Below are 21,363 nucleotides of genomic sequence, written 5' to 3' on the forward strand. Positions count from 1 at the left end.
GGCTACAGTTCATGAGGTCATAAAGTGCCGGACATGACTGAGCAACTTTCACTACTATATCAGATATCACAGGCTTTTTTATGATTCTAATCAATGAAATGTTTTTGCAGTATCATTAGAACTTTTGATCACCATTCACCGTCTGATTCATTTAGTAATGTTTACTGAAATATACTGAGTGAGGACACTTTACTCTAGGGCATGCATTCTCAATGGTAGTAACATTGCCTCAACAGAGTTCAAATCGGTCTTTGAAGAGCAAACCACTTTGATAGTATGGTGGATCTGGGCCCCACGAAGATCGGCTGTACCCAACAATATTTTATTCCTTATTAATTATTTTCTCTTGTTAAATTCACTTTTAGCTTTTTTCGGGGCGGGGGGGCAGACAGTAATACCATGGTGAGAAGCACTGCTCTAGGGATAACAGATGAATGCTTGATGGAAGGAAGGAGTTCTTCACCAAGAGTGAGATGTGGAGTCTCTTTCTAGCTATGCTCCTAACTGATTGCATGGCCATCAAAAAGGTCACTTGAGCCTCTCTCAGACTGCCATCAGACCACGTCTGACACAGATGATGAATGACCACTGGCTCCCTCCAGTTTCAAGACTGCTGGTTTTATGGAGTCCAGCTAAGGGAGATCAGTTACCAAAGCATCAAAATTACTCTGTCAGAAAGGGTGTTTCTTTCTCAAGAGCAGATATAATTGTGGTTCTCAACAATATTTGTCCCACCTTAGTGGGACAGACCTACTTCCGTCAGCTATTGAAGCTCTCTCTAGTAGTGATTCTCAGGCAGGACAGGGAAGGACGTCTGACAATATACAAGTCCAGCACAGCAGAAGGGTGCTGGGGAACTAGAGCAAAAAGTCCCTCAGGAAGTTAATCTGCATGTAATTGAGAAAAGGCCTCCTGGGTGATTCTAATACCCCACTCAACTCTCCGTCCCATGTGAAATGACAATCCCTCCTTTAAGACAGTCTCTGTTTGTAGGCTAGTCACCCTAATTCTGTAAGTGAACAAAAATTCCCATTAATCCTGGTCAGCTCTCTTGAAGCTTAGCTCCAACTATAACTGGCCAAAAGAGCATAGATTAACTCAAGTGAGCCTACTGACACTGCCAGGCAAAATCTCAAATATATACACTATCATAATGACTTTCAACATGTAAAGTATTTATAACTTTAATTTTTTATCAGCTTTATCAAGATACAATTTTTAACAAAGTACACCGTGTATATCGTTCAGCACACAAAATGTATAGATACATATAATCAGCCGCCACCCCGGTCAAGATACAGAGCATTCTGTCCCTGTTGAAGTTCTGCCATGCTCCACTGCAGTAAGTCCCTCATTTTCATCCCATACCCCCAGGCAACCATTTACCTGATTTCATTTACCACAGCTAAGTTTTCTCTGTTCTAGAACTTAGAAATGTGTGTATAAATGCTTTTCTCCATCATTGCATCTAAACATTTTAATAATTGTTTTTTTTAAGTTTGGTATTTACATTAAACTAAAACATACCCTTAGCATATGATTCAACAGTACTACTCTTGATATATACCTAAGAGAAATGAAAGCTTCAGTCCACATAAATCCCTGATGCAACTCTGCATTGTAGCTTTATTGATAGTCCAAAACTGCATTCCAAATGTTCGTCAATGGATGAATGAACAAATGTGACATATCCATATAATGGAATACTATTCAGCATTTAAAAGGAACTAGTTAGTGTTACTTCAGCAGTATGGGTCTATCTCAAAATTATGTTGAGTAAAAGAATCCCGGCATAAGTATATTAGCTTTGTATGTTATATAATATTCTTGAAAAAAGCAAAATTATAGTAACTGAAAGCAGGTTGTGTTGCCTTGGACCCAAAGTGCAGTGGAGAATTATTGCAAAGGAATACAAGGGAACTCCATGGGGTCATGAAAATGTCCTATATCTTGATGCTGGTGGTAGTTACACATATGTATTAGTTTTCTAGGGCTGTCACAGATGTGGTGGTTTAAACACTGAAATGTGCTCTCTCACAGTCCGGCTGAAGCCCTGGATGGAGGCATTAGTGAGTAAGTGTGCTCTCTCACAGTCTGGCTGAAGCCCAGGATGGAGGCATTAGTGAGTAGGTGTGCTCTCTCACAGTCCGGCTGAAGCCTGGGATGGAGGCATTAGTGAGTAAGTGTGCTCTCTCACAGTCTGGCTGAAGCCCAGGATGGAGGCATTAGTGAGTAGGTCAGCTCTCTCACAGTCCAGCTGAAGCCCAGGATGGAGGCATTAGCGAGTAGGTTTGGAAGCCTGGGATGGAGGCATTAGTGAGTAGGTGTGCTCTCTCACAGTTCCAGCTGCCAAGATGGAGGCATTAGTGAGTAGGTGTGCTCTCTCACAGTCCGGCTGAAGTCCAGGATGGAGGCATTAGTGAGTGGTGTGCTCTCTCACAGCCCAACTGAAGCCTAGGGTGGAGGCATTGGTGAGTAGATGTGCTCTCTCACAGTCCGGCTGAAGCCCAGGATGGAGGCATTAGTGAGTAGGTGTGCTCTCTCACAGTCTGGCTGAAGCCCAGAATGGAGGCATTGGTGAGTAGGTGTGCTCTCTCACAGTCCGGCTGAAGCCCAGGATGGAGGCATTGGTGAGTAGGTGTGCTCTCTCACAGTCTGGCTGAAGCCCAGGATGGAGGCATTAGCGAATAGGTGTGGAAGCCCAGGATGGAGGCATTAGTGAGCAGGTGTGCTCTCTCACAGTTTCGGCTGAAGCCTGGGATGGAGGCTTTAGGGAGTAGGTGTGGAAGCCCAGGATGGAGGCATTAGTGAGTAGGTGTGCTTTCTCACAGTTCGGCTGAAGCCCAGGATGGAGGCATTAGTGAGTAGGTTGTGGAAGCCCAGGATGGAGGCATTAGTGAGTAGGTGTGCTTTCTCACAGTTCGGCTGAAGCCCAGGATGGAGGCATTAGTGAGTAGGTGTGGAAGCCCAGGATGGAGGCATTAGTGAGTAGGTGTGCTTTCTCACAGTTCGGCTGAAGCCCAGGATGGAGGCATTAGTGAGTAGGTGTGGAAGCCCGGGATGGAGGCATTAGTGAATAGGTGTGTTCTCTCACAGTCCAGCTGAAGCCCAGGATGGAGGCATTGGTGAGTAGGTGTGCTCTCTCACAGTCTGGCTGAAGCCCAGGATGGAGGCATTAGCGAATAGGTGTGGAAGCCCGGGATGGAGGCATTAGTGAGCAGGTGTGCTCTCTCACAGTTTCGGCTGAAGCCTGGGATGGAGGCTTTAGGGAGTAGGTGTGGAAGCCCAGGATGGAGGCATTAGTGAGTAGGTGTGCTTTCTCACAGTTCAGCTGAAGCCCAGGATGGAGGCATTAGTGAGTCGGTGTGGAAGCCCGGGATGGAGGCGTTAGTGAGTAGGTGTGTTCTCTCACAGTCTGGCTGAAGCCCAGGATGGAGGCATTGGTGAGTAGGTGTGCTCTCTCACAGTCCGGCTGAAGCCCAGGATGGAGGCATTGGTGAGTGGTGTGCTTTCTTGTGAAGCCTCTGGCTTGGCTTGCAGGTTGCCGCCTCTTAATTTGTCCTCACGCACCCTTTGCTCTGTTCATGCGCAGCCTTGGTGTTTCTTTGTCTTGTTTCCTCCTATAAGGATACCAGATCAGGCTCACCCTAACCACCTAAATTAGAGCCACATTTTAACTTAATCATCTCTTTTAAGGCCCTGTCTCCAAATATAGTCACATCCTGAGATACTGGGGGTTAGGGTTCAACATAGGACTTTAAGGGACACAGTTCAGCCCATCACAAGTCTTATACACTTGTCAATATTCATGAACTATACACTTAAAGTATATTCATTTCATTATATGCAAATTGTATCTGTATATACTACTGGTGGGATTATACATCAGAAATAGCTTTCTGAAAAAAAATGCTTTCTGGAATTCAGTTTCACATTATCTTTCAGAAAATATTTTTAATATATACTATTTATCTAGAAATTCTACTTCTAGGAATTTATTCTAAGGACATAAAGTGTGTGCCATGTTTACTATTACATATGAAATATTAGAAAAAAATTTAATGACAATATCCGTACATTGAAATACAGAACTGTTAAAATAATGTGAAAGAACTAAACATGGGAAAATGTTCATAATACACTACTAAATGAAAGGGGAAAGTTATCCAACTTTATGACCTGTGACCCCAAATGAGAAAAGATTTACAAATGTACACAACAGATGCACAGGTTTCCTGGCGTCTTTGGTCTGAGCAGTGGGATTGTAAGTGGCTGTTTTCTTTGTGCCTCTCGGTGTTTCCTGACAGTTCTTCAGTGAACATGTTTTATGTATGTGTGTTCTTTTCTAAGTTGGGTGGTTCTGAAAGGAAATTTTCTCCCATATCACAAGTAAATTTTCCATTTCTTTATAATTACATCTTTTATTTTGTGACTGACATAACTGTGTGTCATAAAACGCCATAAATGTATAGGAATGACTCAGGACCTTCTTGGCAGCTGTGCTAACTGGTCTGTGTGTAGCTGAACTAGAAACATCAGATGCTTTAAGGATCTGTAACAAGATATATCTTGGGTACACAAGGCGAGGGTGATCAAACAAGAAAGCTCAGATAGGAAGCAGCTGAGTAAGGAAGAGTAAGGGGGAAAGGTTTTCCGAAGTGTTACAGTATTAGGCAGGAAAATTACTATTGATGAGGATTTGTTGCAGCTTCCTTATCACCCTACTCTATTTTTAATCCTCTTAGTATGTTTGTGCTACTGAAAGGAGCCACTAAGGAGCAGTCTTTTAAGATTGGGCAAGAAATTGCTGAAGCTGTAACTGCTGCCAACCCTAAACCAGTGAAATTGAAGTTTGAAAAGGTAAGAGAAACGTAATACTAAAAATCACTTATAAAATTCGTATACCTTCTAGAGATTTCGGATTTCTTAATACATTTTCAGGGTATACAGGTCTGTGAAAGTGTTAAATTTAAAGTATTTTTCCATTAGTTTGGTATAGTTTTCACAAAAAAATTTTTAGTAATATCTGATATAAAGAAATGAAAAGACTGTTCCCACTTAACTATCGATGTGCAGCCCCAAACTTCATGGTATAAAACAAGCACCATTTTATTACGCTCCCAGATTTTATGGGCCAGGAATTCAAAAAGACTACAGTTGGATGGCATATCTCTGCTCCACAATGTCTGGGTCCTCAGCTGACAGCTCAGGACTGATCCCCTGAAGCTTGCTCACTGCTCACTCCCACATCTGGGGGTTGATGCTGGCTGCTGTTTGGGACACCAGCTGGAACACCTACACGTGGCCTTTCCCTGAGGTTACTTGCTCTTCCTCACAACATGATAGCTGAGATCTAGAAATGTACATCCCAAGGAGAACCAGATAAAAGGTGTTTTGCTTTTTATGACCTAGTCTCAGAATCATATAGATCACAGCCTATCTAGATATGAAAGGGAACATAAGCCCCCATCTCTTAGTGGGAAGAATGTCAGAGTCACACTGTAAGAAGGCTATCTGAGAGGAGTGTTTCTTTGGAGAATGCAGTTTGCCACAAGGACCTTCTACTGTTTTCACTTTACCTTAGATACGAAGTGTGCATTTAGTTCTTTCTGTATTAAAGGTACTGGCCTAGGAGTGATGTGGAATGCAAAAACACAGTCCTGCCCTCTAAGAGCCAGCAGTCTAAAAGGAAAGATTAGAAATGTATGTAAATGGTCTTTCATTGTAAATTTAGGGAGCAGTCTCTCTGAGCACTATAAGAGTGCAAAGAAAAGGAGGTATTGTGTCCCTCTACTCTAGGTGGGGAGACTCCTTGTAGGAGGTAAATGCTGCAGCGTGTCTCAGAAAATGGTTGGAATTTCAGCCATGCAGCCGGGGCACTGCAGTCCTGCACAGAAGAAAATGGCAAATAAAGGATATGGAGCTGGAAATGCACAATATGGAAATACAGAGTAGCAGAAGTCTGGGAGAATAAAGTGGAAACCAGGATCCAGAGTGTCTTGAATGCCAAGCTAAAGTGTTTAAACTTTATTCAGTAAAGGTTATCAAACAAAAGCATGGCAGAGCCTCTTAGGGAGGATTGGCCTCACAGTGGTTTGGAGATGGATGTGGAAGAGAAGAATCTCAAGACAGGATGCCTCTTACAACCTGTATATACTAAAGTAGGGGGATGAACTAGTGAAAATAAACAGTTCAAGAGATACTGAGAAAGAAGGATGGGCAGGAATTTTAAAAGTTTTTTTAGGAGAGCAGGTGTGGAAAAGAGAAAAGAGGGAGATGAGAACCAAAGATGACTCCCAAATGTTTATTACGCACCTGCTCTGAAGCAGAATTGTGCTGGGAGAGATTTAGAGAGGACTTGGGTTTGGTAGCTGCCCTGAAGAGTGAGCATTCTAATTGGGGTGAGAGGGGGAAGAAAAATTAAAAAGTGATGATGAGTGCTATTCTGGGAGAATGTGATGCTGTGGACATTCAGCCTGTGTAGCAAAGTGAAGAGCATGGTGTCCTTAGAAACTAACAGTGGACATGAGATTTTACCTGAAATAGATTACAGGCCTAAACATAAACTGTACAACTTCTCAAAGAAAACAAACCATCTGTTAGGAATTGAGATGCATATGTTCATGAATATTGGTCTGTAGTGTTTTTTGGTTTTGTTTTCTGCTTGTATTGTCTTTGCTTTGGGGACAGGGTAAAAAAAAAAAGCTGACCTCATGAGTTAGAAGTATTTCCTTTTCTGCTTTCTGAAAGAAGAAGTGCATAAGATTGGTGCAGTTTTTTCTTAAATGGTTGATAAAATTCATCAGTGAAGCAGTCTGGTCCAGAAATTTTATGGGGGAGGGAGGATTTTCAATTATAATTTAAATATCTTTAATAATTCAGGTTCTCTTCTCATGTCAGTTTTAAAATTTGTGATTGTCAATGAGTTTGTCCATTTCTCTGAAGTTACCAAATTTATTGGCATGAATTGTTTATACTTCCTTAAAGTGATTTTGGTATCTGTAAACTGTAGTAATATCCCACCTTTTACTTTTGATATTGATAATTTATGTTTTTCTCTTTTTCTCCCTTGATCATTCTAGCTAGAGGTTTAACCATTTATAGAACTTTCTGAAGAACCATTTCATTAACATCCACTCTATTATTTCCTTCCTTTGGGATTAGTTTGCTTCTCTTTTCCTGTCTTGTTAATTTACAAACATGAATCACTAATTTTAAACAAAATTTTAATATAAGCACTTTAAATATGTAAATTTCTCTCAAAGCACCAGTTTAGCTTCAGATTTTGATATCTTGTGCTTTTATTATTTTAATATCTTGTGGTGGTGCTCAGTCATGATTCTTTGCGACCTCATGGACTAGCCCACCAGACTCCTCTGTCCGTGGGATTTTCCAGGCAAGAATACTGGAGTGGGTTGCCATTTCCTTTTCCAGGGAATCTTCCCAAATCAGGGATCCAACCCCAATCTCCTGCAATGGCAGGCAAACTTACCACTGTGCCACTGGGGAATCCCTGTTCATACAGTCAGTGTTCCTTTTTCTCCATCAGGGCAGCTGAAAGCCAGGTCCTCTTACAGATTCCCTTGCAGGACGCCTAGGCACTCCCTGACGTGTGAGTGTGTGTGCTCAGTCGTGCTTGACTCTTTGCACCCCGTGGACTATATATATAGCCCATCAGGCTCCTCTGTCCATGGGGTTCTCCAGGCAAGAATAGTGGAGTGGGTTGCTTTTTCCTCTTCCAGGGGATCTTCCTGACCTAGGGATCAAATCTGAGTAGACACCAGGGAAGCAGCAGCTACCTGGGAATCTTGTGCTTCAATGATAACAATCTACGGGTTATTTAGAAGTGTGCTGTTTAAGTTCCAAATAGTTAATATTTTCAGATATCTTTTTGTTACTGATTTTAATTCCATGTGGTGAAAGAACATAGTCTGTATAATTTCAGTGCTTTTAAATTTGTTAAAGTTCATTGTTTGGGCTAGCATATGGTCTCTTTTTTTTGGACTCTGCTGGGCCTTTGTTGTGACCATGTGGGCTTTCTGTTTGCGGCCAGCTGGGGCTCCTCTCTGGCTGCAGTGCACGGCTTCCCGTTTTGTTGGCTTCTCGTGCTGTGGGCACAGGCTTTAGTGGTTGCTGCACGTGGGCTCCTGAGCGAAGGGTCTGGAGTTGTGGCACGTGGGATCTTCTTGAACCAGAGATGGAACTGATGTCTGCTGCATTGCAAGGTGGATTCTTAACCACTGGACCACCTAGGAAGCCCAGCATGTTCCCATGTGACCTTGAAAATCCTTGTGTATTCTGGTTATTGGATGGAATGGTCTACAGTAACACTTAGGTTAATTAATAGTGTTGTTGAAGCCAACAGTAACAGTTTTGCTGACTTTGTCAGTTTCTAGGAGAGAGGGCCAAAGTATCAAATAGAATCACAGATCTGCCTGTTTCTTGCTTTTTGTTCTGCCAGTTTATATTTCATTAATTTTGAAGTTTCTTATTAGCTATATATACATTTATGGTTATTTATCTCCTTGATAAACTGATATTTTTATCTTTGATAATATCCCTTGTCTGGAAATCTACTTTTTCTGATATTATATAGCCACTCCAGCTTTGTTTTGATTAGTATTACAAGTGTATCTTTTTTTCTAACCTTTTTATTCTTTTTTATTTAAAATAGATTTCTAGTAGAAAGCATATTGTTGCATATCTTTGATGGGATCTAATCTGATCATTCCTGCCTTTTACAAGTCACATTTTCTTTTCACATTTTCTAAACCATTTTTACACTTTTTATACCACCTACATTTAATGTGATTACTGATACAGCTTGGGGCAGAAGAAAGGACCAGTTTGGTAATGTAAAAAGGGGTGGAGACACACACCCATTCATCCAGGAATTCACTTCAAGGAATTTATCCTTTGGATTAATCCAAGCAAGGTTGTTCATGGGAACACTACTTGTAATTCCAAAAGATTGAAAACATCCTAAATGATGCAGAGTAGGTAACAGGTTACAAAACTTATTATACCCTCATAAAATGGACTGCTATGCAGCTGAAAAACAAAATGAACTTTCTGTTGAGAATGGAATTCTCTCCAAGATAATTACCAAATGAAGCAAGCAAAGTACAGAGTGAGGTGGAAGGTAAGCTACCCTATGTATATAAGTACATTTACTTAGAGAAGAACATACAGGAAATCAGTAACAGAGGATGCCTCTATGGAGGGGACAGTAGACTCTTTATTGTGTATTCTCTTGTAACTTTTTAATTTGTTCCATATGTAGGTGTTACGGAAATTTTTTAATTATTTAAAGAGATATGATTGACTCTGAAAGAGCAGTGTCAGCTGAGGAAGGAGCAGAATTGGTAGTGCAAGTAAAGGCAACTCATTTTGTTCGCTCTGTCCTCCAAGTGTTATTCATGAATTTGTTGAGCCCTAAGCCGTATTTACTTTGCCAACAAAGGTCCTATGTCTAGTTAAGGCTATGGTTTTTCCAGTGGTCATGTATAGATGTGAGAGTTGGACTGTGAAGAAAGCTGAGCGCCAAAGAATTGATGCTTTTGAACTGAAGTGTTGAAGAAGACTCTTGAGAGTCCCTTGGACTGCAAGGAGGTCCAACCAGTCCATTCTAAAGGAGATCAGCCCTGGGTGTTCTTTGCTCATGCAGAGAGTTGACTCATTGGAAAAGACTCTGATGCTGGGAGGGATTGGGGGCAGGAGGAGAAGGGGACGACAGAGGATGAGATGGCTGGATGGCATCACTGACTCGATGGACATGAGTCTGAGTGAACTCCGGGAGATGGTGATGGACAGGGAGGCCTGGCTTGCTGCGATTCATGGGGTCGCAAAGAGTCCGACACGACTGAGCAACTGAACTGAACTGAAGCCGTATTTAGAGTTTTCTTAAAATTGACGTCTGGTTAAAGAGAGAGAAAGGCATATAAAAATAAGATGTTTGTGGTTGGGGGAAAAGTGCTTATTGAGAGACATTTTATTAATTTCATCACAGGTATATTTGCCCTGTGTCTTACAAACAAAAAAGAGGTATGTGGGTTACATGTATGAAACACTGGATCAAAAGGACCCAGTATTTGATGCAAAAGGAATAGAAACAGTGAGAAGAGATTCCTGCCCTGCTGTTTCTAAGGTAAGTTTTATCTGTCTTGTTTTCATCTTTTAGAAATAAGTGGCAAAGAAAGTGGGTAAACATCCTTAAGCAAATTTCTAAGTGGAAAAACTGTATGGACTATATGACTATGTTTAACTAAAAGAGAAACTGTATGATTTTTTGAGTTTCATTTCTAATGAAAGCAGCTTATTTAAGTCCTTAGTTTCTGACCTCTCCCACGCCTTACCTTTCACACAGTTGCTAAAAAGCAACACTTGATGAAAATTTCCTGCCTAATCATCTAGAGTTGATATGATATTTTATCATATGGCAACACCCAAAAGCTGTGAAGCAGGATAAAGAAGAGAAAGTGAACAGAGAAATTTCATAAGTAAAATAATCCATCTTAGATTAACTGAAATTCTGTTTACTTGAGTTACCAAATACAAGTTAGGAAGATTTCTGAACACTGGTACTATAAATTACCTAAATTTCTCAACCACAGTAATTTTAGTCATAGTATTTTTTATTTCTTTTCTTCTTTATTCAGGCCCATATTTGTTCTGTAACAAACCAAGAATAATTACTGTCAATCTCTCATACTTTTAATGCTGTCATAAAACTCAGTGTGTATAGAGTAGGAAATGGCAGCCCACTCCAGTATTCCTGCCTGGAAAATTCCATGGACAGAGGAGCCTGGTGGGTTACAGTCCATGGGGTCTCATGAGTCATACATGACTAACAAAAGAGAGAATGAGAAAGAAAAGAAAAAATCATCTAACAGTCACAGACTTGGTTCTGAAGGACAACTGTTAAGATTTCTGGAGAAGATCAGATTTTTTAGTACTCATGTATAGGTTTTTTTCCTTTCTTGTAGTATTAAAGGTTAAAGTTGAAAGAGTATTCTGTATATCTATGAAAATCAAAGTGCATACCAAATATCCGATATTTGATCCCACAGGGATTGAGTTATTAGTACTTGCCCAGCCTTGTGAAAAGTGTGTGGTGCACCAGGTCCCTGGGGGCACATTTAGTCTCATAGAAAAGAGCAGCCTTTCAGGATCAGGAACTGTGGTTTCATGGTAGAGAAGTTTTATAACGGACATCAAAAATATTTTGGAAAACAAATTATGTTCAAAATTTTAAAATAAATGAGAAATGTATGCCTTAAAAAGACACGAAACCAAAGTCTCAACTCCTTGCAGACTGCTGATTAGAACCTTCAAGGATTTTCAGAACATAAATCTTTGTGTGCTGTTTATACAAACAAATTAATTCAACAATGTGCAATAAAGGTTTTCTCAAAGGAAGAAAACTGTGTAGAGTGCTATTCCGTTTATACCATATGAGAGCATTAAAAGTATAAGAGAGTGACAGTAATCAACCTATATGTCAGATATGTAACCTTATATAAATTTGAGATATATTTCATACTAGTTTCTGGAAAGATACTATCCAGTGCGTTCTTTCTCTGAGGGAAGAATGGTACCCTAGCTAAGTTAGCAAACTTGTGTAAAATACGTATGGATTCCAATACTCAAAATAAGATACAGAGCTTTCCCACCTGGAACTAATTTACATCCATTCCACTGTATGTTGGTCATTTTCCAATAGAAACACTGCAGCACAGAAAGTTCTGCTGCAGTTTCTGTTTCCTGACATTATAAAAAGGCACAAGACTGGCTTGTCTTTCTGTCCACCTGAATCCAACCCTTTCTATAACAGAGTAAATAAAAAATAATACATGAAAACCATGTCTGGCTTCTGTGCCTAGAGTGCTCTTGGCTGTATGAGACAGATGTTTCATGCTGCTCATCACACATAGCAGACACTTCATCTGCATGGCATTCCAATATGATTTTCCTCAAGCTAACTCTCCAAATAATTTCCAGTTTCAGTCATTTTTTATTATCCAGTCATTGTAAATAGCAGATTATTTAGGTAGATCAGGAAGTTTTCTGGCAGTTATGTAAGTGGAAGTGTAACAGCAGTGATGAAATATATTAGAGGATATTTTACCTTTACGAGCATATCCATTTTCTTTTTAAGATACTTGAGCGTTCTCTGAAGCTGCTATTTGAAACAAGAGATATAAGTTTAATTAAACAGTATGTTCAACGACAATGTATGAAGCTTCTGGAAGGAAAGGCCAGCATACAAGATTTCATCTTTGCCAAGGAATACAGAGGAAGTGCCTCTTACAAACCCGGTGCCTGTGTTCCAGCCCTGGAACTTACAAGGTAATGATGCACACAGCAGCCCTCAGTACCTAGGAGTGTGGTCCTGCGATTCTGAATGGTTTGGAGTAGGTGAAAAGACCTAGTCCACAGGCACAGATACACAGTCGTCTGTTCTCCTGCCCACATGAAGCCTTTTTAACAGGAGTGGGTGACCCCAAATGCTGCAAGCTCTGAAGGGGAAAAAAGAGCTCCTCTTATGGCCTTCCCTGCAAAAACTAGATTCAGTGAAACTGTAATCTGTTACAGAGCTGGAAGGGATTGTTTTTCCGATATTGGAATCATGCTGCTGCTAAGTTGCTTCAGTCGTGTCCGCCTCTGTGCAACCCCACAGACAGCAGCCCACCAGGCTCCGCCATCCCTGGGATTCTCCAGGCAGGAACACTGGAGTGGGCTGCCATTTCCTTCTCCATCGGAATCATAGGTAGTCCTTAATATTGATCCTGCTACAGCAGTAAGGTGGTGTCATTCTAGAAGGAGATCAGCTGATCAGCTAAATTTTCTCTTATCTTTTAGATTTATGATAGTTAATTTAAGCTAGTTGGTATCTGCCAACTCATACTGTTCTCCAGGTAACAGTAATTTACAGGGTAAGTTTTACTAAACTCTTAGAGCATATCCATTTGGTGCTAAGTGAAGTGTATATGGCTGTCAGAGTTAAAACTACCTTGAAGGTTCCCCTTGTCAATTTCTCATGGCTTCATTACTGTTTAATTCTCATTTCATTTTCTGGAGAGATGCCTTCCATGACAGTCTTTGAATGACTGTTTTACTTGGATTTAAATAGGAAAATGCTTACTTACGATCGGCGCTCTGAGCCTCGAGTTGGGGAGCGAGTACCATATGTCATCATTTATGGAGCCCCTGGAGTACCACTTATCCAACTAGTAAGGCGCCCAGTGGAAGTCCTGCAGGACCCAACTGTGAGACTGAATGCCACTTACTATATCACCAAGCAAATCCTTCCACCCCTTGCAAGAATCTTCTCTCTTATTGGTATTGATGTCTTCAGCTGGTATCATGAATTACCACGGGTAAGCCTACTAAACGCACTTGTGCTATGACTCCACAGAGAATTCACTTAACGTTTTCAGAAGAACTAAAGATTTCATTTACATGCTATCAAAGCAGAGCAAATCCTTTACTATCCTAAACCAACAAACATGCTATACTTTTCTGGTTTCATCTTTTACAAACACCTTCCCAGCTTCTGTCAGATTAGCCAAATTATAGAAGGTTAAAGTAAATCCCACAACTACTCCAGTGGTAAACACGTAACTATAAAATATCACAAACAGCAAATAAAAATGAAAGAGCAGAAATTCCTTCAAAATGGGTATTTAAGAAATATATAAGCTCTAGTAGCTAGACATAGTTCTGTAGAGACCGGAGTAAAGAATATTAAAGTATCATTTTACTAAAATAAAACATGCAATGTGAAATCTTAGCAAAGGGAGTTTTGCCTGAACTCCTTTTTTCTTAGTTTATCCCCATCCGAGGGAACAGTTTGTGGTTCTGTAACAGTCAGGGATATATTACTCTAGGAAAGTAGCAGTTGTTATCTGATGTTTACAATTAGGTCTGCTCAGTCATTTGCTCAGACTGTGAAAGCCTGAGAGTATTCAGGAAAATTGATATGTTAATACTTAAATTGTTTCTACTTTCTCAGTACGCACTTAGGGCCTGAAGGAAAAGAGTCAGCTGGGAAACTGAGGGTGAAGCTGTGTTTCAGACAGTCTGTGCTGGCCAGCCATCTGTAACGCTGGGCCCTGGCTCTGCACCACAAAGCTATTAGTGTTTTTCATTACATCAGCAGCAGGAGTGTTCAACCAGTAGCATTTATAAAAGGCTAACCTAATAACTTTGGGGCAGAGTGACTTGTAAGACACCAGGGGAATGCGGCAAGGGTATGATAGTAAGAGGGTAATGTTATTTCAGTGTGAAAAGAGTATCAGAAGACAGATCTCGGAAACCATTATCAACTTCAAAGAAGGAAGCTTAGGTGACATGTATCTAATTTCATTTGAAATGCTCCAGGTTTCCTTTTGCTTGAATTTTGCACCGTAATGCCTAACAGGTTACTTTTTTACCTTCCTTCCATGGCCAAAATTGTGCAGTCTTAAACAGTATCCACTCTCAACCTGGATTGTCTCCTTTGTTCTCCCTGATCTCCTTCGCCCCTATAATTTCGTACATCTACGGATTGCAACCAAAAAAACCGAGTGACAAGAAACTCTTTTTGTTTTTCATTGATGTATAATTGACATACTGTCTGATACTAGTTTCAAGCATACAGTATAGTGACTTGACAGTGAGATGATCACCATGATAAAATCTAGTTATCATCTGTTACCATTTAAAGTTACTGCAATATTATTTACTTCATTTCCTAATCTATATAATATATCCTGATGACTTATTCTGAGACCATTTTCCTCTCCCCAAAAAAGGAAAACAAAACAATATATCTGATGATATTAAGCTATAAAGGAAGGACTTTGTTTTTTTCTAAAGCCCCGTATCTAGAACAGTGCCTGATACATAGTAGCTATTCAGTATTTGTTGAATACAGGAAATAATGCCTTAGTGATCCTGTAATTAGCATGAGAAGAGCCACTCTGCTATAAAGCTGGCTTAGACTTATTTCTGAATTGATGTTTATATAGATCCAGAAGGCCACCAGCTCCTCTCGAAGTGAACTTGAAGGGCGGAAAGGCACTATTGCACAATATTTCACTACCTTGCACTGTCCTGTGTGTGATGACCTGACTCAGCACGGCATCTGCAGTAAATGTCGCAGCCAGCCTCAGCATGTGGCAGTCATCCTCAACCAAGAAATTCGAGAGTTGGAACGTCAACAGGAGCGACTTACAAAGGTACAGCCTTGTTCAACAGACCCAGAACCCCAAGCAGTCTGAGACTTCAGGGAAATGTAGTCAACTCCTGAGGGAGGTGTAGTGTGAGGTGTGAGAGTGGAGTAAGGATTCTAAGTTAATCAACTTCTAAAATCCTGAAAACAGTATAATTGAACTACTAAAAACTAAGTATGTTTATTAGAACCATAGAACTATACTGTCCAGCCATCCAGTTTCTTTTATAGCAGTATTTCTAAAAAAAGAAAATACTAATTGCTTTGTCTCCCATATCTACTTACCATTCTCATAGAAATCTTGTTTTCTTAGAGAATTGCTAGTCAACTTGGAACATTTGCAGTTCTTAATGAGTGATTGTATCTCCTTATACCATCATGTTTCAAGTTACATTTTTAGCTTTCAGGCAAGAATAACAGTCTTGTGGTAGAGTTTGTTTTGTCTTTAGATGAGCAACATAGAAGGTTATTGAAATGTTTTAAAGCCAACCAGATAGTTGAGAGGCAGTGTGATTTAGTGGAAAATGAATCCACCTGATAGTAAGGACATCAGGGTTTCAGTCTGGACTCCATAGTATTGGCCGTGTCCCTGGCCCCAGATTTCTCAGAATGCAGATTGATGCTCTTTCGTAAGTCCCTGCTAGCTCTTCTGCTGTGAACTCTCCTATACAGTCGCTCCTAGCAGCTCATCTGCTCTAAAGTAATCCAGCCACTAGTATGTAAAGGCCAGGCTCTGCACCATGCCCCTTCAACGTAAAGAGGCTTTTGAAGCAAGTTGGAGTATCCATAGCCTCCTAGGAAGACACTCCTAGCTGCCACACAAGGCAATAGGACAGAAGCCATCTCTGGGGAGACTAGGCTGTTCAGAACTTGTATGCTTATAGAAGGGTAGTTACGGACTGTTAGAGACTGTTTCCTCTGCAACATCCTAGCCGCTGTTCCACATTGGCAGAAAACTCTTTAAGTTATATAGTGTATATAGCTAGTCATTCAGAATGCAGTAAACGAATTTTATTAAGGATGGTAGCATCTGAAAGGTATGATTTTATTGATGCAACCATAGAAACCTAGCTTATTGAAATTATAAATTGACTTTTCCCTCCCCCCATCCATCTACTAATTAGTTCTTAAATAAGAACTTTCCAGCTTTCCTTCTGTTATCATCCTATAGTCCAACCACCATTATTTCTCCCTAAACTCCTGCAGCAGCCTCACACTGATCCCCCCGCCATCCTGTCCATTCTCAGCACTGTGGCTCGAGCATCCTCACCAGAGAGCAGGTGAGGACAGAGAGTCAGCTGTTCCTAGCTAGAGTCCAGCCCTTGGTGGTGGTCGTACATATGTATTAAATGAGGAAACAGCTTCTTGCTGAACGCAGTTAAAGCAGCAGTAAGTCACTGGAGTGACTACCAACCAATTTTTAGCCCATTTGCCCCAGTTTTTGTACCACCACAAAGTGGTGGTTGTAGTTAGTACAGCCACTAGTCACCGGGTGTCCCTAACTTGTGTTTTTTCGATTCCTACCCCAATGGCAGCAAGTTGCCCTCCTAGAAAATTCCCTAGTTGGCTTCTAGTGAAAGGTGCAGACATGGGCAGGGCCTCCAGAGCTCCTGGAGTCGGAGGCAGCTCCCTGGACCTGTCTGCTGCCCCAGCAACATGCACTGCGCTAGTTCGTGCCGTCAGTTTAACCAGAGCCCCCGTTCAATATTAGGTCTTATTTCTTATAAAAGCGCAGTTTTAAAAGTAATGCTATTCATAAATAAGGGGTGGTTCATCATCTTTAAAGAGTTATTTTAACTTCAGGATTGCTTTTTTCCTAAGATAATTAAAATGTGTGTCTCCTGTACATAAATAACCTGTAGGAATTCTCACAAAGCAGAAATTACAGGAGATAAAATGAGAAATTGTCAGAAACATTAGTAATAATAATAAACAGCTCTCATACCAAGACAAATCAGTGATCAGAAATAAGTGTAATTAAATATCTAAACATTGTAAGGTAAACCTTTTGATTATATATCAAACTCTCTAACCTAATAATTAGAGAATATATCTTTCAAGTTGTGGAAAACATTTATATGAAATGTTAAATAATTGACCATATTTTAGACTACAAAGAAAACCTTAATAAATTTCAGAAATATTACAAACGTTTTATCAATACAATTCTATAAAGCTAATAAACTCAGAAAACAAAATGATCCTTCTATTTGGAAATTTTAACACTTATTAAACAAACAGTACATACAAGATTCTAGACAGACATGGCAGATCTCAGAGAAAAATTCATCACCTTAAACATTTAATTATAAACATAAAAAACAAAATTAAGCATCTGACTGAAAATTTTTCAAAAATCTAGAAAGTAAGCCAAAGGATAACAAAAAAGAATCAATAAATATTAAAGCAGGTTTTTGTTTGTTTTCTTAAGCATCTGCTAAAAAATAAGTTTCTAGGTTGCAGTGTTTAAAGTTTTAAACATAACCTGTTCAGGGTTTAAATCTCCAGTAAAGGATCTTGAAACCAAACATTAAGTTTAGCGAGACAAGTAATTCCATCCTGGTTTATTTATCAGACAAGCACAGAGTGCATAAATATTTATCAGTTTGTTCTGGCACCTGGATGTAGCTGCAGGACATGGAGCTGTAATACAGACATTCTATATTTAGGAGTAGCTTTAAGTCTCTTGGCAGAGATCTAATTGGTGAAAGTCTTCAGAATAGAAGAGCACATTTAGTCTCCAGCAAGCATACCGAAGCTTGGGGCTCTGAGCAGTTTGCTTGTGGCAGTATCATACTACCGGGGAGAGTAACCAGGGTGCTGAGAAAAACGGGCCCTACAGTTGACTAAAAAATAGTGGGGTAGAGAACGAGTTTTTCCCCCCCCGCTGTGAGGCCTCTAAAACAGAAGCTCTTAGAAACAGACCAGAGAATTAACTAGAGCAGATCTGATTTCTCTCTTGAAAGGTAATTAGTGTAACAGCAGCTAATTGCTATCCCTTTTTAAAATCACTTGGATAAACTGTTCACATTAAAAATCAGCCTGTATTTTCTTAACCCTCGGGGCCCTCACTAGTATCCTTTAAAGTTTTTTTCTTTAAAGTTTTTCATGTTTTACCACTTTAAACTGTGTGTGAGACTTGAGACCTTATATATTAAAATCTGATCACTGGGTAAGACCTAATGCTTTTCTTTAAAAACTGCCTTATGATTTAATATTTTCTTTTAGATCAGTTCTCATTATACGTCAGCATCATCTGGGAGCCCTAAGATGTACAGATTCTTAAGCTCTCACACCCAAAGATCCTGATTCCTTGGTCTGGGATCAGGCTCAGACATTAGTCTGTTTTTAAGCTCATGTACAGCCAGGGTTGAAACTATTGGTCTATCTAGCTACTTTCAACATCTTTGATATTTTTTCCCCCCATACTAGCATTTTCTCTTCTGAAATAAGAAAGTGGATAACTTTTTTGATTAGCATATAAAATGTTAGAGTAACTTGAAAAAACAGTGTACATAGCTAATTTAAGAGCCAGTCTTTGAATGGTAATTGGGTAGCCTATTTTGTAGATCTTAATACAATAGGATTCTACCATAAAGGAAAGTTGATTTCTGGGATTAAATGAATCCTTTAGGGAATTTCATGCTCTGTGGTTTGTGAAATAATATTCTTTAGAAACATCTTAACTTAGGGTTGTCTATGCTTCAGAAAGATGAAAACTAATGAAACTTTTCTGTAATATGTGTCAGTAATTTGTGGTGGGTCACAAAGGATTTTAAAAGTCTGCTGTTTACACACAGAGACAGAAACCTTCCTATCGTTTGATGTACTCCTCTTGTTCTTTCAGATATGCAAGAACTGTACGGGCTGCTTTGATCGACATATCCCATGTGTTTCTCTGAACTGCCCAGTACTTTACAAACTCTCCCGAGTAAATAGAGAATTATCCAAGGCACCGTATCTCCGGCAATTACTAGACCAGTTTTAAATTGTCAATATCACAGAATTCCAGGTGCTATTTTTTCAGTGTTTACCACTAAACTGTTGTGCATGGTGCTTTTTCAACTTTCATCGAGTCAACTATGTTCATTGTCTGTCTTATTATCTGAAGACTATGAAGACTTTTATGATAACTGAATTAAAAATCGTATTTGTTGATCTCTGAATAGCTCACTTCTTACAATGTACAAATTCCTCATCCTTTCACCTTTTTAACATTGTTTTATAATGCAGGTGTTGAATTTGCTCTAGTATGTGTAACATCTTGTAAATCCATTTGAGTAGATCGTATTTACTTCCCTGTGGAAGGAGCACTGAAAACCTCTTTAAAAAAAGACATTCGTGTTTTCCTTGAACTGTCTGTATCAAGACGTGTTACTTAGAGATACTCATCCACTTTATAATTTTGACTGCGAAATATTTTGTAAATACACTTTTTTACTTTTCAAACAACTGAGTAAAATAATGTGCAATGAATTTTATACAAATGATTTTCAAGTTGTTTGGTATATTTCCTCTAGGTTTTGCTTGACTCAGAGTAGAGTTGTTATTTTGATCAAACTGTGCAAACAATAGTACCATGTGTAGCATTTTGAAACATTATTTTCTAAAACCGCTGTCTTGCTTTAGCTATTAATGGGGCATTGTGAGGAACTGTGCAAAGACATTTTTGTTACAAACCTGTGGGCCTGTTGCAATACTTTAAAAATAAAAAATTTTATTCCATTTTTGCTTGTTTTGTATAGACATTTCTATTGCTTCTAAATATGCTTAAAATATTTTCTTTCCTTATGTACTGTACAGTTAATCTTATTTGCCATCATCTTGAACACAAAATGTGTATTTAGAATATTTGTATAACTGTATATAAAAAAAGAATTATGTGGTCAGTGCATTGTTTTCTAAACTGGAAATCATTTTGTTTTAAAAGTTAATAATGGAAACCATATTAAAATTGAATAAAATACGAAATACAGCAGTGTGGTTTTATCTTGCTATAAGTTGCACGCTCTTCATCTGTTCTGTAAGCCTACATTAGTTACACCTTCCCTACCCCACCCCTTCTGAATTTTAATAAGGTAAATTTAACTCATCCTAATTGATGCTGTAATTCCCTTACCCAAACTGTCAGATTTTTTTTTTAATGGGAGCAAAAATAGTCTAGGGAATGTTTAGCTTTCATCCTTTCAGAGTTCTACAAATCTCCGTTTTACTACATCTCCTATGTTCATTTAGATATAATTTTTGTCTTCCCCCTGGACATTATATTAGTACTACTTAAAAAATTATTTTCAATAGAAAAAAATTAATTTTAACATAGAAAGCTCATCTGGTTATGCACTGGAAATAGGTCTTCTATTTATATCATCTTTCTCATCAGAATAGCTAGACACAATATTCTCAACAGAATAATCATTCTTAACCTCTTCATAATTGGACACAGCCAAACTAACAAGTAGTTATTCAGTACCTAGTGCTCAAAACTAGTTTTCGGCACTTAGCGTATCTCTGGTTACCTTTTCTGCAGGGAACTGCCTCCCTTTTCACTCTGCCCTCAGAGTCTGTAGCCTGACCGCCTTTTAATGAGCTGCATTTGCTGTTTCAATAACTGTCACCAGTGAGTGTGTTGAAATATGATCCTGTTTTACCAAAAAACATTTGTAAGAAGCTTCCAGTATACTTTCATAATTATTTCTCCTCCCTTTTAGAACAGCTATTAATAAAGATTTCTCTTTCACCCAGATTGAAAAAAAAACAAACTTTCATCTTCTGAGTTATGCTTAAGAAATAATCTCAACAATCCCTTAAGTTAAAACTCTTCTCTCATTCTGTTCTCCTCCCACCAATGTGTTTCCCTAGAGGTGAAGCAGTAGCAAAAGCTACTTCTAACGCTAAGCTCCCCTCTTTGCTCCCACAGAGAGAGGTCCCAGTCAACAGCGGAGATAGGCAGATGCTGACATGTAATGTTCAATTTTACATGAACTTCAGTTTCTAATAGTGTCTGTGAAGAACGCCAAAATATTGGGGGGAAAACAGATTAAACTGAACAGAGGAGCAGTTACAAAGAGCTCTTGGAGGTAGTTCGAGAGCTGGAGCAAGTTTGCAGACTGTTCAACCTTGCTGATGATTGTCACAGGACATGTCCTCGC

At 39.4% G+C, this 21,363-nt stretch overlaps 1 protein-coding gene across 1 annotated transcript in view; it reads left to right on the forward strand.

Annotated features, from left to right (window-relative positions):
- REV3L (REV3 like, DNA directed polymerase zeta catalytic subunit) overlaps positions 1–20,106 on the forward strand; it is a 175,314-nt gene extending 155,208 nt beyond the window's left edge. Inside the window, exons 27-32 of the mRNA XM_068985110.1 lie at positions 4,746–4,860; positions 10,010–10,147; positions 12,158–12,348; positions 13,133–13,379; positions 15,012–15,221; positions 19,062–20,106. Of these exons, the coding sequence (XP_068841211.1) occupies positions 4,746–4,860; positions 10,010–10,147; positions 12,158–12,348; positions 13,133–13,379; positions 15,012–15,221; positions 19,062–19,202 (1,042 nt within the window). The 3' untranslated portion in view covers positions 19,203–20,106. The remainder of the gene's footprint in view (positions 1–4,745; positions 4,861–10,009; positions 10,148–12,157; positions 12,349–13,132; positions 13,380–15,011; positions 15,222–19,061) is intronic.
- The last annotated feature ends 1,257 nt before the right edge of the window (positions 20,107–21,363 follow it).

Source organism: Capricornis sumatraensis, chromosome 13 (assembly GCF_032405125.1).
Source record: "Capricornis sumatraensis isolate serow.1 chromosome 13, serow.2, whole genome shotgun sequence".
In the NCBI taxonomy this organism is placed as follows: Eukaryota; Metazoa; Chordata; class Mammalia; order Artiodactyla; family Bovidae; genus Capricornis; species Capricornis sumatraensis.